We start from the raw sequence: 16,933 nt of genomic DNA on the forward strand, positions 1-16,933 counted from the left end.
ATTGATTTGCATGGGACTTTAAACAAAAAACCTGACCCTCACAAATGGGGGTAGTTAAGGGTTAAATTAACTATCCTATATTTTAAGTGTTACTTATATGTTCATGTGACCAAGTGTTATCGAAATATCTCGACCTCCTATCCCGTCCTCCTATCCCGACCTCCTATCCAATCCATCTATCCCGTCCTCCTATCCAATCCATCTATTCCGACCTCCTATCCAATCCATCTATCCCACCCTCCTATCCCGTCCTCCTATCCAATCCATCTATCCCGCCCTCCTATTCCGACCTCCTATCCAATCCATCTATTCCGACCTCCTCTCCAATCCATCTATCCCGCCTTCCTATCCCAACCTCCTATCCCGTCCTCCTATCCTTATCTCGACCTCCTTTCCCGCCCTCCTATCCAGTCCTCAATAATGAAAAAATGAATAAAAAGCGATCAAAAAGTCTGATCAATACAAAAATGATACCGCTAAAAACTTCAGATCACAGCGCAAAAAATTAGCCCTCATACTACCCCATACGCGGAAAAATAAAAAAGTTATAGGGGTCAGAAGATGACAATTTAAATGTATACATTTTCCTGCATGTAGTTATGATTTTTTCCAGAAGTACGACAAAATCAAACCTATATAAGTAGGGTATCATTTTAACCGTATGGACCTACAGAATAAAGATAAGGTGTCATTTTTACTGAAAAATGTACTGTGTAGAAACAGAAGCCCCCAAAGTTATAAAATGGTGTTGTTTTCTTCAATTTTGTCTCGCACAATGATTTTTTTTTTTCCATTTCGCCGTAGATTTTTGGGTAAAATGACGGACGTCATTACAAAGTAGAATTGGTGGAGCAAAAAAATAAGCCCTCATATGGATTTTTAGGTGCAAAATTGAAAGAGTTATGATTTTTTAAAGGTAAGGAGGAAAAAACAAAAATGCAAAAACGGAAAAACCCCAGGTCCTTAAGGGGTTAACACATAACACTGCTATTGAAGTCTGGTAGGATAACTTATTAGGGGACTTGATTCCGCACAAGTTTACAAGCACCTGACAGAACTTTGCCGGACATGTTACATCGGAATCTCTCAGTATGGTGGCCCCAGGCACCGAGTCTGTAACTTGAGGCAAATTGTGATGGCAGCTCTGGACTGTAAGACATGTCGTAACAACACACGTATAGCTACTTGTTACAACTGAACTTCTAGATGTCAACAATGATTACATAATAGAATTGATTTATAAAATACAAAAATTATTCATTGCATGGCATCTGAAGGAAAGGCAAACAATGGTCGATACTTCAGAAAATTAAATCTTACCAGTCAGCAATACATCCTGTTATCAAATATCCAAATATCAAGCCCACAACCAGAGAGAACTTGGCTATATGAACTTTCCACGATGAGTCGCATACAAGATCCCACTGCAAGACAAAAGCAAGACAGCATGGTGAACTCAGCAGTTACTGTATGATAAGGCGTCCTGTCTGCTCCTAATGCTCCTATCTAATGGTAATATGAAGGAATACATTGCACACACATCTGTTATTGTCTATATGAATAGTCTCCAACCTGCGGACCTCCAGATGTTGCAAAACTACAACTCCCAGCATGCCCGGACAGCCGTTGGCTGTCCGGGCATGCTGGGAGTTGTAGTTTTGCAACATCTGGAGGTCCGCAGGTTGGAGACCACTGGTCTATATGGTATATTTCATTTCAGACAGTGTACAAAATATACAATTCTCCAATGTGTGGATGTGTCGGCAGAATCATTCATGCCATATTGTGGGTGATGTTCAGAAGGGATAATAAGAGACCATAGAAGCTTACAATCCTCCTATAATTAAAGGAAAGGCTAAGCACGCTACAATCTGGCCTATGAACAAGTTCAATTCAGCTCAGTCAAGTCCATTGTGGCGCTGACAGCGAGCTGGGATATCCATACTGAGCCACTGCTCCCCAGTGTTTTACGGTTACTTTTTTGTGTAATACGTTCCAATTATTACATATCAATACTAGGGATCAACCGATATTGATTTTTTAGGGCCGATACCTGTACCGATAATCTGTGACCTTTCAGGCCGATAGCCGATAACTTATACAGATATTTCGGTATAAATTATCGGCTATTTCCCCCCACCCAGCCCCGCAGAAGCCACTGCAGATCAATGATTTAAAGCGGGTGCTTTAAACCAATGAACTGCAGCGGCTTTTGTGGGGCCAGAGACGGCCGCCGCCACCCACTTCTCTACCCCTTGCCTGTCCTGGGGTCCTCCCTAGTCCAACCACCACTGCCGCTGCCCCATTTGCCTCCCTCATCCCCGATTTTATAATTACCTGTTCCCGGGGCCCGCGCTACTTCTGGCTCCGGCGGAGTCCTGAGCTGTCACTGTGTGCACTGACGGTGACGTCGCGTTGAGGACGTCACTCGTCATTGCGCAGCGCGCAGGACGCTGCATGAGCCATAAGTAGCGCGGACACCGGGAACAGTTAATTATAAAACCAGGGATGGGGGAGGCAATGGGGCAGCGGCGGTCTCTGGCTGGGGAGGCAAAGGGGCAGTGGCGGTCTCTGGCCGGGGAGGCAATGGGGCAGCGGCGGTCTCTAGCTGGGGAGGCAATGGGGCAGCGGCGGTCTCTGGCCGGGGAGGCGGGGCATTATTGGCAAGGTAATTGCAGATACCGATAATGTCCAAAATCGTGAATATCAGCCAAACCGATAATCGGTCGATCCCTAAACAATACATGGTATAAGTATATATTGTAAGTCACGGTTTACCAAACCCACATTGGAACAAATGGAAAATGTAGGAATGAAAAATAATGTAGTATAATAGAAGAATGAATAGTCAGAGAATGAACCTCTCCAATAAAACATAACTAATTGTAGAATAAAGTGAATAGGCACAATATGAATAGGCACAATATGAATAGGCACAATATGAGTAGGAACAATATGAGTAGGAACAATATGCCAACCAAATGCAATGTGGCAAATGGAAAAACACTCCTCTTTAGCTGTAAACATTTCTACTTCCCTATATTTAAAATGATGCTTGGCGGAGATTGTGCACATTTCAGAATCAGCATAGAAACAATGAGGACAAGCAGTGGAATTGATTTTATTCTGCACTGTCCACAATCCAGAACAGAAGATAGCACTCAGTCTTTTCCTGACAGACTGAAAGGGCCGCGACTTCCTGATATAATGTGAACAGGTGCCACTAAAATCAATCACAAGTCAAAGTCATTAGTCGGAGTAGTCTAGACATCTACAGGTTATACAGCACACGCAAACATTTCTGCACATTTACATACCTAAAGATATACAGGGGTAGATAAAAGTGCTGAAACGGACACAAATTCTGGTTTTCACAAAGTTTGCGGCTTCAGTTATTTTAGGTCTTATAGTCGGATGTTTCTAGGTAAACTGAAATACAATTCTAAGCATTTTATATTTTATTGACAAGTTTATGCAAAGACTCAATGGGGGAGATTTATCAAAGGATTTACACTGATTTTTCCCATCTACATTTGTCGCACAGAAAGTCGCAGTCTAAATATGTGCTACTTTTTTGTGACTTTTTCTTTAGAGGATTTTTAGAACATGATGCATTCTAGTCAGGTTTAGACAGAAAAAATGCATTGGTGCTGAATTTATCAATAGCGACTTTTCGGCAGAAAGTCGCATTGGCCGAAAGTACGTTGAAATGCCAGACCATGCTGAAGCAGGTTTAAATACAGTCTAAAGCATAGATCACGAAGTCTGTGCGCAGAATTTATCAAGAGCTGTGCGCCTTTTGATAAATTAGGCGCACAATAGACCGGCCTAACCCTCTGTAGTTTGGTCTATATTGACGCGGGAAATAGACAGCTTTGATAAAGCCCCCCCCCCCAGTCTTTCTTAACACTTCTGTAATTGGCACTGGCATGCTAGATACCAGCTTTGGGGCAAAATCCTGACTGATGGCGATCCACTGTTGTCTTATCAGCGCTTGTAGTTTATCACATATCCTGTGGTTTTGTTTGTCTACCTTCTTTTTATGTATTAACCACAGGTTCTCAATAGGATGGAGATCTGGGGAGTTTCCTGGCCATGGACTCAAAACGTTAATGTTATTTTCATTAAGCCACTTAGCTATCACTTTTGCATTGTGACATGGTGATCCATCATGCTGGGAAAAGCATTGTTCATCATCAAGTTGTTCTTGGCAAATACCATTCAATCTGTAATGGTCTACGATTTTATTACACAAAACTACAGGTTACAATTTGTAAATATAAAAAAAGTTTCTGTCTACAGTCAATGAAATGCTCTATGATCTAACTGTTCATATGTATATGGAGCATACACCCATAGGCATAATACACATGTTACTGGGTGAATCGTCTGATAGTGGTCACTGAACAATTATGCACGAGTCAGGTTTGTGGAGCGTCAGACAGAAAAAATGACTTGGACAAAAAATGGGCACTGTCCTTTAAAAAAAAATATTATAATAATAATTTAAAAAAAAGTATATGCTGTTGAAACATCAAAAGTTTGGATCGGTTGGCGTCTGACTGTTCGGACCCTAACTGATCAGTACAATGAGCCCAGTCTGCACTTGGCATGTTCTCTCTCCAGTCTGTCACTTGGTTTAGTATTGTAAGTATATAGGCAGTTGTGGTCTTCTCTCCTCACTAATTTTAGTGATTGGTTGGGGTCTGAACAATCAGACCCCAACCGGTAAAAAATTATGATGTGTCCCAAGAACAGACATAGGCAACCTTCGGCACTGCAAATTTTTTGGACTATATCTCCCATGATGCTTTGGCACCATTTTGGCTATAAGAGCATCATGGGAGATTTAGTCCAAAACATCTGCAGTGCTGAAGGTTGCCTATGCCTGCCCTAGAACATGTTAGAAGGTTTTAGTAATACTGACAGCTACACTTTAAATTGGGGTTCACACTACATGATTTCCGAGCAGAATTCTGCTTTGAAATTGCACTCTGAAATTCAATTTTTTTAAAAAGAGATTCCGCTGCACAGTGTATACTACAGGATTTCAGCAATAGAGCTTTAAATCTCTGAAATTCTTCCTCTGAAAGAATGAACTTGTTTATTTCTGTCAGCAGAATACCATGCAGAATGCACTGCCGTCTATAGAAACCAGCAATGTCTGCGCCGTCCTAGCGCCGACTTCTTTAGTAGTGTGACACCAGCCTAAGGCCCCCATATACATTAGTGAATAGTCGGTCGAACCCGTTGTTCTTGGTGTGACTGGCCAACTGTCTGATGGAGGGTATACAATACAATACATTATATACTATTCACGCTGAACTAAAAACACAATATGATGCATTGTGCATGCAGAATAAATATTTATTTTATTGCACACAAAAAAACATTTTTTTCTTGAAATTAAACTGGAACTAAAAAGGCCAATATACTGCTGTATCATTTTATAGTTTAACAAGGGACGACTGCCAGTTCTGAATTTAACATCGGGTCAGCTACAAAATAATAAAGCAGTATATTAGTCTTAAGATCAGTTACAATGAAATGATGCCCAACGATATTTATAACGATAGCCTTGCCAATGAATATTGATTAACAAAACGCCTCTTCCTTCACACTCTCTTCTTTCTTAGGAAGTTTAAGTGCTTTGAGATCCTTCTAAGAGGGTTTGTCTTCTATATCCCATCTCCCTCGTGAGGTATTATTAAATTACAAGTCATTTTGTCAACCAGCTCTATTAACTATAAGGCCTGGTGCTAGAAGTTTCAGTAACTCCAATGTAACCTAATTCTTAAACATATGCCAAAATATCAATTATAGTAAAGCCATCATCATAAATTCACATTTGCCTCACGGACACAGTGAACAAGATGTTCTTAAAGTGGTATTCCCCAGATATTTATGGCATAAAGGCAGTGCATGTAACAATAAGGGTAAGTTTACACAACAGATTTTTTCAATTGCACAATGCTGTGAAACCATGATAAAGCTATGCACTCCTTTGCATTACAAGCACTTATCTTACCATGGAAAAATCCCTAGTGGCATTCTGTTTAATGTATTGGTTCTTGTGGATATAAACAAGTTGATATAACAGAAACAAATAAATGTTTATGTGACAAAAAGAAATGTTTATATTATAAAATAAACAAAAATAAAACTAACGTATTCAATTAAATACCTCAGGGTATGTGCACATGGGCATCTTTCGCACCTATATGCAGCACTCCACCATGGCTCTTTTGAAACCATGGGCATCAAGGGAAGGTGGGGGGGCTCTGAAGTCAATGGGGGCTGACTTCCATTGGTGGGGGCTGTAGTGACGTTAAAGTTCCCTGTCTCCCATTCATGTGGCCTTTGGCGCAGTAATCAGCACAGTTTCTGTGCCAAAAACTATGCAGGTTATACCATTTTGATCATGCCTTAAATCCATTCTTTGATTTATCAAAACCTGTGCAGAGAAAAAGTATAGCAACTGCCCATAGCAACTAATCGGATAGCTTCTTTCTTTTTAAAAGGTTTTGATAAGTCTTCCCCATAGAGTATTAGGTTTATCTTCCTTCCTGTTCATTATGTCAAACAAAATGGATACTGTTATTACTGTATTATTCGAATATTTTAATGTTAATGAGATTATGTTATCACTCAGAGAGGACCTACACTGCAGGTATAGAACATACCAAAAGAATGGTATGGCAGTGTATACCACGACGTATCGCAGTGGCCCGTTGGGTTCCTGTGCTTTGGAGTCTTGCAAAATAAGAAAATACATTTGTGAAATTGACTGCACATATGAACTCCATTGAACCTGATGTTGGTACACCAAGATATACATCTGCATACCTTTCTGCCGGTATGCCAACAAATACCTGAACATAGTGCACGTCATAGTCTGCTCTATGTCACGCTCAGAGCTGAAGTCAAGGGGATGCCTCCTTCTTACCCCATTTCTCCAATCCTTTGACCAGTTGACTTTGAAGGCATGGCTTCTAGCCATGAGCCATGTATGTCAAATCAGTCAAGGTATGCAGGGGCGTGGGAGGGAGAAGGAGTGCATGCTGTGGCTTGGCAACACCTCCTTGACACTTTAGCTCTGAGCAGGACATAGAGCTGACAGATTTCCTATAAAATATATGCATAAATTACCAATGTGACCGTTGTAACAAAATACAGGGTTACAAAGTAAAAAACTAAATGTCCCTAAACTAAATGTTTGCTACTGTTCTTATATCTACAAGTAAGTCTCCATAACACCACAATCCATAAGCTCCTTCAAAAGGATTAAAAGTCATTCCCCAAACGCTAGACTCCTGGATTTTTATAATTTATAAATACCCACGCTTTACTATATTTAAAAAAAAACACAAAAAAAAAAAACACAACATATACATAAAATTTAACAGACAGTTATTAACTTTACCATTGGGAGCATTGTGGTTCAGGATTTCTGCTTGTTTATTCCATTTACTGCGGCTCCTTGCTTCCCTTTAATAAACATTTTTTTTTATTATACTTCAAGTCTTCAGTCTATTGGCAGCTTAAGGCCATTAATTTGATGCTTTACAAAAGTAGATGTAAAAATATTGAAATATCCCTCTGAGCAACTGAATTCCTTATTGCTTGGCAGGATCAATATTTCAGTACTGTTTACAAAGACCTCTCAGTGTTCCTCTGATGCCGTGCACGAAAACAGTGTGGTACAGACAAATTATATCACTAGGACGGGTTTTGGCACCAAGTAAAGAGAATCAATTTTTCTAAGAGTCTTCGAGATGCAATTTAACAGATTGAGGGGAAATAACTGACAGTCTGCTGTTCGATTTAGGGTAATACAAGAGATAAAGTTAGAATGCTAGGTTCACATTTGCGCCAAATACTCAATTACATTCTCATTCCTCAATTGCAAAATGACAGACTATGTGACCGAAACCTGATATACACCAAAAATGACCAAAAAAGTCTATTGACTGTAATGGGATCTGTCACATGATGGAATCTGTTTTTTTTTTTTTTAGTTTTAGATAAGGTAGGAATCTAGCATTTCATGGCTGCCAAGGACATGCCACAGTATTCATTGGAATACATTTGGATAGTATCCCAAAGTATACATCGATATACAGCCAAAATGTGATGTGAACAGTTCTTTAAATGTTTCTGTAAGAGGTTTTTGTTTTTTGTCTCTACAGGAATCTTGGTAAATGTACCCTACAGCAGTCTCTAAACATGGTCCCGCATGACAAACCATGTAGAGTAATTCTTATGGTGTCATTTCAGGAGCATCCATCCAGTGCCAGCTAGCTGCTCCATAACTATAAGGACAGACTCTTTCTCACAGTGGTGAGCCCTGCTTCTCATTAAACGCCCGAAAGAACACTTTCTGAACAGGAAAAAAAAAATCCTTCTATAAACGCCTCTCGTCTTTATAAAAGGCTGCGCACTCACACAGTAACCACTTCACAACACATTACCAGATCATTTCTATACGAGATTAAAAAGCTCAAAAACTGGAAATAAAACACTAACAGCAAGTCCTATGTAAAGCCACCATTAAACGGAGCACCTGCAGTTACTAGGATGATTTGCATGCTGCACACATTTCCCTGTATAGCGCCAATCTCCACCCCATAGAAGAACCCCTGAGCTAAGGTGTAGAGGGTTAACTATCACATGATAAGGGAAACACTCTGTTCTTTCCTAGGCTTGTTAGGCAAGAAGGATTAACAAAAAGAAAATGACTCAACATACAGCGTGCATGCTCAAGGACAGATTCTCCTAACGTCATATAGCATGACATGCATATTAATTTCTCCCAAGGCTATGTGTGAGAAACGCTGCAAAGAGGCCAATACAAACACAAAGGGCTGCTGGCGATATTCCACAGACACTCCAGCTCGAAGGGAGATTCCTTTGTTTCTGAGCAGGTAGATTATGCAGCATCCAGAAGTTTGGGACATCCATGTTATAGATGCTGTAGGTGTTATTACACATTTACTGGAAAATTTCAATATATTAGATCTTTTCATGTGACAACACTGAAGAAATGACCCTCTGCTACAATATAAAGTAGTGAGTGCACAGCCTGTATAACAGTGTTAAATGTTGTGTCCCCCTGAAATAACTCAACACACAGCCATTAAAAGGAGAAGTCCATTGTCTAGGAGTACAGAAAAACGTATCCTCCCATCAGCAGGATAGGGGATAAGTTTCAGATCGTGGGGGGTCAGATGCGCCCGGTAAGATGGTGGCTATGACTAAACAGCAGCTCAGATTAGAGACCAGGTCAATGCCACACAGAGTTCTAGCAGCAGACACATCTCTAGAACAACTGTTAAGAGGAGACTGTGTGAATCCTTCATGGTAGAATATCTGCTAGGAAACCACTGCTAAGGACAGGCAACAAGCAGAAGAGACTTGTTTAGGCTAAAGAACACAAGGAATGGACATTAGACCTGTGGAAATCTGTGCTTTGGTCTGACGAGTCCAAATTTGAGATCTTTGGTTCCAACCACCGTGTCTTTGTGCGACGCAGAAAAGGTGAACGGATGGACTCTACATGCCTGGTTCCCACCGTGAAGCATGAAGGAGGAGGTGTGATGGTGCTTTGCGGGTAACACTGTTGGGGATTTATTCAAAATTGAAGGCATACTGAACCAGCATGGCTACCACAGCATCTTGCAGCGGGATGCTATTCCATCCGGTTTACGTTTAGTTGGACCATCATTTATTTTTCAACAGGAGAATGACCCCAAACAAACCTCCAGGCTGTGTAATGGCTATTTGACCAAGAAGGAGAGTGATGGGGTGCTGCGCCAGATGACCTGGCCTCCACAGTCACCAGACCTGAACCCAATGAAGGCAAAAGGGCCAACAAGTGCTAAGCATCTCTGGGAACTCCTTCAAGACTGCTGGAAGACCATTTCAGGTGACTACCTCTTGAAGCTCATCAGGAGAATGCCAACAGTGTGCAAAGCAGTAATCAAAGCAAAAGGTGGCTACTTTGAAGAACCTAGAATATGACATATTTTCAGTTGTTTCACACCTTTTTGTCTATAATTCCACATGTGTTAATTCATAGTTTTTATGCCTTCAGTGTGAATCTACAATTTTCATAGTCATGAAAATAAAGAAAACTCTTTGAATGAGAAGGTGTGTCCAAACTTTTGGTCCGTACTGTGTATATATATATATATATATATATATATATATATATATATATATATATATACATACACACACACACACACACACACACTCAGAATTCAAGTGGTCCCTAAAAAAAAAAAAATTTTGATTTTGAACTTTCGTAGAAAATTTGAAAAATGCTCATGTAGAGTGTTTCAAACAGAGACATGAAAATTTCTCTATATAAAGCACAATATGTCTCGAAAAAACTCTCTCTGAATCATTCTGCCAGGTAAAAAGCAGTTCAAAGTTATTACCACTTAAAGAGACACATGACTGGGTCATAAAGGCCAAAACTAGCTGGGTCATGAAGAGGATAATGTCTAAATCTTAACAACAAAAGTGAGTACACCCCTAAGTGTAAATATTTTGTGTGGCACTGCCTTAAGGCTCTTTGGCATGCAGTTCATCAGAGCTTCAAAAGGTTGCTACTAGAGTTCTTTTCCACGTCTCCATGATGACATCACAGAGCTGTTGGATGTTAGAGACCTTGCACTCCCCCACCTTCCATTTAAGGATACCCCATAGATGCTCAATAGGGTTTAAGTCTGGAGACATGCTTGGTCAGTCTATCACCTTTACCCTCAGCCTCTTTAGCAAGGTAGTGGTCATCTGTGTTTGGGGTCATGTTAGACTACTGTCCTATGGCCCAGTCACTAAAGGGGGGTGATCATGCTCAGCTTCAGTATGTCACAGTATATGTTGGCATTCATGGTTTCCTCTAGTAACTGTAGCCCCCAGTGCCAGCAGCACTCAAGCAGGCACAAAACATGACATTTCCAACCAAGACACACTTATCTTTGTACTCTTCAGCAGGTTGCCACCACACACATTTGAAACAATCTCAACCAATTAGTTTCTCTCATCAGACCACAGGACATGGCTCAAGTAATCCATGTCCTTAGTCTGCTTGTCTTCAGCAAACTGTTTGCAGACTTCCTTGCACTTCTTTATTAGAAGATGCATCCTTCTTGGATGACATGCAAGACATGGTCTGAGCATTGACAGAATGACCCCCTAACTAGGGATCGACCAATATTGATTTTTTTTTAGAGCCGATACCCTGTGAACTTTCAGGCCGATAGCTTATACCGATATTCCATTGCATTTTAACCTCCCCCCCCCCCCCCCCCGGGCACTTTAAATCAATGAACAAATCAGTGAACAGCAGCGGCTTTTGCAGGGCCAGATACCGGCGCCACCACTCTCTTCTCTCCCCCTGCCTGTCCTGGGGTCCAGAGTACAACCACCCCGCTGCCCGCCGCTTTGCACAATTGAGATGGAGAAGCTGCTGAGTGAGTTCAGCCTCAGCCCCAGCCGGCCCTCCGCAGCCCTGCCCCAGACCTGCACTCTGCTGCCCTACGGCCGGAGCATTCTGTACCCGGACACCGGAGGAGTGCTGTCCCCGGTCACCAGCCCGGCCTTCACCATGAACAGACTCATCGGCCTGGGGATATAATTATAATTACCTGTTCCCGGGGTCCATGCTACTTCTGGCTCCTGCGGCGTCTTGCGCTGTTGCTGTGCAATGACGAGTGACGTTCTCAACGCGACATCATCATCAGTGGCCCAGCCCACAGTGATAGCTCAGGATGCTGCCGGAGCCAGAAGTAGCGTGGACCCCGGGAACAGGTAATTATAAAACCGGGGATGGTGGGAGGCAATGGGGCAGAGGCGGCAACAGTCTCTGGCCAGAGGGGAGGCAATCGGGCAGCGGCGGTGGTTGGACTCAGGACAAGCAGGGAGAGAGAAGCGGGCGGCGGCAGCGGTCTCTGGCCCCGCAAAAGCAGCTGCAGTTCATGGATTTAAAGCGCCTGCATTATCAGCAAGGTAATTGCTGATACCAATAACTTAGAAAATAGTTAATATCAGCCAAACCAATAATCAGTCGATCCCTACCCCCTACCCTTTCAACCTCTGAAGCAATGCTGGCAGCACTCATACATCTATTTCCCAATGACAACCACTGGATATGACGCTGACCATGTGCACTTAACTTCTTTGGTTGACCATGGTGAGGCCTGTTTTGAGTGGAACATGTCCTGTGACATCTGTCGTGTTCTTGCCCACCATGCGGCAGCTCAGTTTCAGGGTCTTGACAATCTTCATATAGCTTAGGCCATCTTTATGTAGAGCAACTGTTATTTTTCAGATCCTCAGAGTTCTTTGACAGGAGGTGCCATGTTGAACATCCAGTGACCAGTGTTAGAAAGTGTAAAAGTGATAAAACCAAATTTAAGACATCTGTTCCACATTCACACCTGAAACCTTGTAACACAAAAAAAAAAAAAAAAAAATCACTACATTGGAGGAGGGAAAATGGCTAATTTGGCCCAATTATGTCATTTCTAAAGTTTAGACATTAATGGCTTTGTGTTGGGTTATTTTGAGAGGGGGGGGGGGGGATGAAAACCGGGTGCTCCCGTATCCCAGCCGGACCCCTTCCCAATCTCATTCATTTTAATGAGCCGACAGGAGTCAGATAGGGACTCCAGTCAGCTCATTCAAATGAATGAGACCACGGACGGTTGGTATACAGGAGCGCCCGGTTTTCACTCACACCAGCCGGATGGCCGTATCATCAAAATGTAGCGTGAACCCAGCCTTATACAGTAATTGCCTTATGTGTAATTTCTTCAGTGTTGGCACATGAAAAGATATAATAAAATATTTACAAAAATGTGAGGGGTGGACTCACTTATGTGAGATACTGTATCTGGCTCACGTTACGATGGAAGCGCATTATCAGAACTGCAGCATGCCGGAATTTATGAGTCTGGCAAATTGCAAATAATTTATCAAAAAGACATATAGTTAATCAAAACTAATGCAACCTGATAAATATGACAACTTGAGAGGCACATTTCTCTTTCTTTCTTTACTTAGCACACACCATGTATAGGATTGGAACCGCATTTCATCTGGCACCTTAATGGAAAGAGAGCACTCCGCACAAACACCATATAAACGCAATGATCGCAGTGATAACTGCATTCAATTTATAAAACACTGTTTCCTCATCACATGGGGTATTTCATAGTGAGACTATAGCTCAGATTTACTATGGGCTTTTTGTTAGATGCTTGACATGTTTTATACCTCTTAAGCATTTGCATGCCATATTCCTGTCAAATTAGTTTTTCAATCAACTTGCATCTACTTTGTCAACTCAAAATGGCACACCAATCCAAGGCATCCATATACACTTAGTGGCAAGCAGATCATTCTAATTACATAAGAATTGAAAACCTTAATGCGGCGTCATTGTGTAAATCAGACAATATTAATAAATCTATGCCAATGTATGCAACTAAACATTAGGCTTAATTACAACATTCTTACTGGCAATGAATGAAAGACAGAATCAACAAGAAATACTGGTAAGACATCCACTTTAGTTCACTCAGCGTACAAGGGTCTGACTCAGCATTTAGAGCTATCAAAAAAATCTAAATCACTGGGTTATGCGCCTCCTTGGCAAGACACACTGACCTCACATATAGACGCAGTCATAAGTGTGCGTGCCAGGGTGTGCCTTTATGAGTATGACTCCACTGAAGTAAAATCCTCAGCACTGCACAAGTTGTAAGCAGCAATTTGGGAGATCTGCTTTACATCAGCCAGGAAGATTGTTGTGGGCATGCTTAGTGACGTGCTGCGGTCACTGTGCAGGGAAAGGGGTAGGGATGATTCTGTAATAATATGATCTAATCTTATTTGCCTTCTAAGGCCCCGTGCGCACTGAGTAATTCCTCTTGAATTCTCCGCTCCAAACTAATGCACATCCCCTCTGCCCATTGACTTTAAAGTTTTTTCCGCTGTCCTGTTCACACTGCGGAAATCCTGCTAGCGGAATTCCGACGCTGAATTCCGTTCCGCTTGAAGAATGAGCATGTTCATTCTTCAAGCAGAATCCGCTAGCAGAAATCAATAGAAGTCAATGGTAAAAAAAAAATTCCGCCCCTAAATCGTTTTTGCACGGAATTCACGCGGAAATTGCTGAAAAACCCATCACTTCTTTCTCCCCCATTTCCACGCGCAATTCCGTGCAAATTGAGCGCAAATTAAAATTAAATTATTTTTTCCGCCTGTAAATTTTTGGGCGAGAATTACTCTTGATCACTAGGTTGTAATCCTGCATGGTGCACTACACGCTATCATGTAACGGCCAGCTACGCCCTCATGAATAGTAGAAGGGCGAGTGGTTGTTCATCAGTATTTTGCACCTGTGCAACCTTACCTTCCATACCAGTGGTCTTCAACCTGCGGACCTCCAGATGTTGCAAAACTACAACCCCCAGCCTGCCCGGACAGCCATCGGCTGTCCGGGCATGCTGGGAGTTGTAGTTTTGTAACATCTGGAGGTCCGCAGATTGAAGACCACTGTTCTATAGCATTGTGACTGATCTGCATCATAGTTCGGGCATAGGCGCCTAACCTGCCCTTGTACCAGTAACCAGTAAGTGTGGCCTCTGTGCTTTTTTGAGCGATTTACGTTCCATTTCTGAGATTTTTTTTTTATAATGCTGAGATGAGATGACTACTGATATTGACCAACAGTGTACACAGCACTAGCTAAAAATGATCTACTTTACATTGGCAACCCAGACATAAGGAAAAAAGAACCTCTTCGAATATTAGAAAGATTGTTGTGGGCATGTTTATGATGTGCAGGAAAAGGGGGAGGGATGATCCGGTATGATCTACGCTTATCTGCCTTCTAATGTGGAAATAAGTAGCGATACTGACCTCCCAGCGTACACAGCACTACCTGAAAGTGATTTCTACACCACCGGATTAGGATCATTCCCTGAGTCCTTAGTATTTTCAACATTAAAAAAATGGACTCGAAAAAAAAAATCATTCCCTACTGATGACAGATACCCTTTCTAATCAGATGACTAACCAGTGTGAAACCAAAACTTACACTGTGGAGTCTGTGATACCGCCACTAAAACGTGTTAACCAAAGCCACAACCAGGAAATCCAGTAATACATTGAGGTGATGTCACACTCAACCCAATAGACACCTCAGACCTTCTAAAAGCAGTTCTGTGGTTTCCATCCCATACAACCATATTGCTAAGCACAGTGAACATTTTAGGAACAAAGCCGAGGAGATGAATCACAGCTACTGCCTGCAAGCTCCACTATAACACGTAATTGAAGGCCTTGTGTGAGCCCGGCTATTTTAGGGACAATCTCCTAACCCAGCATTTATTTTCAACGTTGTACTTATTTCTGGGCCAAAAAAGTCCTGTATATTATATCCTGGTGGTTGTTCACAAAGGCATTGGGAGGTGTTTATAAATTTTGCCTGTTGACAGTCTCTTTTTACCTTGTTTTTACTTTGGTTTTTGCAGACGTGCACCAAATTTATCATTTTGCGCACATTGTTAGTAATTCTGGCGCAAACGCTGAAATCAGCTGTTCACAGCGCCTTTTACACAGAACTTACCGCTACAGAGGACGCGTATTTTACCCTGTAGAGCAGCCATTTCGGAGTCCCTCCGGCAGTATATCAGCAAGCAACGCAAGTTATTTTCTTTTGTGGGGTTTTTAGCCACAATGTGACGTGTTTTTTTTCTTTTTTTTTCTTTTTTGTTACCTTAAGTGCTTACCTTTCCTGAACCTGTGTGGCCATGTCCAATGCTGGCTCAACGGAGGGTGAAGGACCCTCAGAGACAACCATGTCGCAGGATAGTAGTGCGCATCCCCGAAGGCGTCGCTGCTTTCACAAAAAAAAAATTTTCATGTATTTTGATGCCTTTACATTTTCGGACATCGCTATGTGTGTTTTTTTCTTGTGCAACATTTCTTGGTGGTGAATTGCATCTTAAAAAACCCTAAAGGCGCAGAGTTGTGCCAAAGATCTATTGGCGCAAATGATGAATTACTGAACAAAGCAAAAATGACACACAGGACCGTGTAATTTTGAGCAAGTTTAAAAAAAAACGACAGCGGAGAGAATGCACCAAACTTTGGTGCAAAAAGACACTGCGCCAAAGTTATGCGAAAACAAAAAACTAAAACATAAATCCGTTGATAGATACCCCCCATTGTGTTTGAAGGTTTTTATTGTTATTTGTTTTAGACTAAGACTACAATGCACCTTTTTATAGAGTGATTAATTGATGTTAAATTCCACAGTCAGTGTTGACAGTGGCATCTAAACAGTTAACATATCTGGCAGCAAAGATCTACAGGATAGGCTGTCAATGATCTGTTTTTATTCTCTGTGCACGATTAGGGGTCTGAGTAACATATGCTTTACAACAGATACTACAGGAACTTGCAAACAATAAATATTCATTGATTTCTATGGGAGAGTCCCAACCACCACCATTTTATTGTAATCTTGTCTGTGATAATGAAAGATCCCTTAAAAATGATCTCTGCCGAACAGGAAATATCAGCCTATTGTTAGGATCAATGAATGAAGTGAAACTGCAAGATTTCCAGACTTCGGGATTTAATTCCAAAATATAGACAGTAAAGTACCAAATTTGAAGGAAAAAAACTGACTGAATCAAGTTTTTATGTTAAACATATTTTAAGAATTTTCAAACAATAGGTCATATAATGATGACACATTCCCTTTAAGGCCCTGTTCACATGGCGTAATGTGCACGGAATGTCCGCACAGAAAACGGACTTTCGCACATTTGAAGATTCTGGCCACTTTTTGACCATTTGGGCCACTTGCATCTGACACTAGGGGAAGCGTGGCTTTATACCACATAGGGGG

General features: G+C 41.6%; 1 protein-coding gene across 1 annotated transcript in view; it reads right to left on the reverse strand.

The window, feature by feature from the left end:
- SLC22A23 (solute carrier family 22 member 23) overlaps positions 1–16,933 on the reverse strand; it is a 142,305-nt gene that overhangs the window by 92,846 nt on the left and 32,526 nt on the right. The window contains exon 2 of the mRNA XM_056521066.1: positions 1,321–1,424. Within this exon, the coding sequence (XP_056377041.1) occupies positions 1,321–1,424 (104 nt within the window). The remainder of the gene's footprint in view (positions 1–1,320; positions 1,425–16,933) is intronic.

This window comes from Hyla sarda, chromosome 5 (genome assembly GCF_029499605.1).
Source record: "Hyla sarda isolate aHylSar1 chromosome 5, aHylSar1.hap1, whole genome shotgun sequence".
Lineage (NCBI taxonomy): Eukaryota > Metazoa > Chordata > Amphibia > Anura > Hylidae > Hyla > Hyla sarda.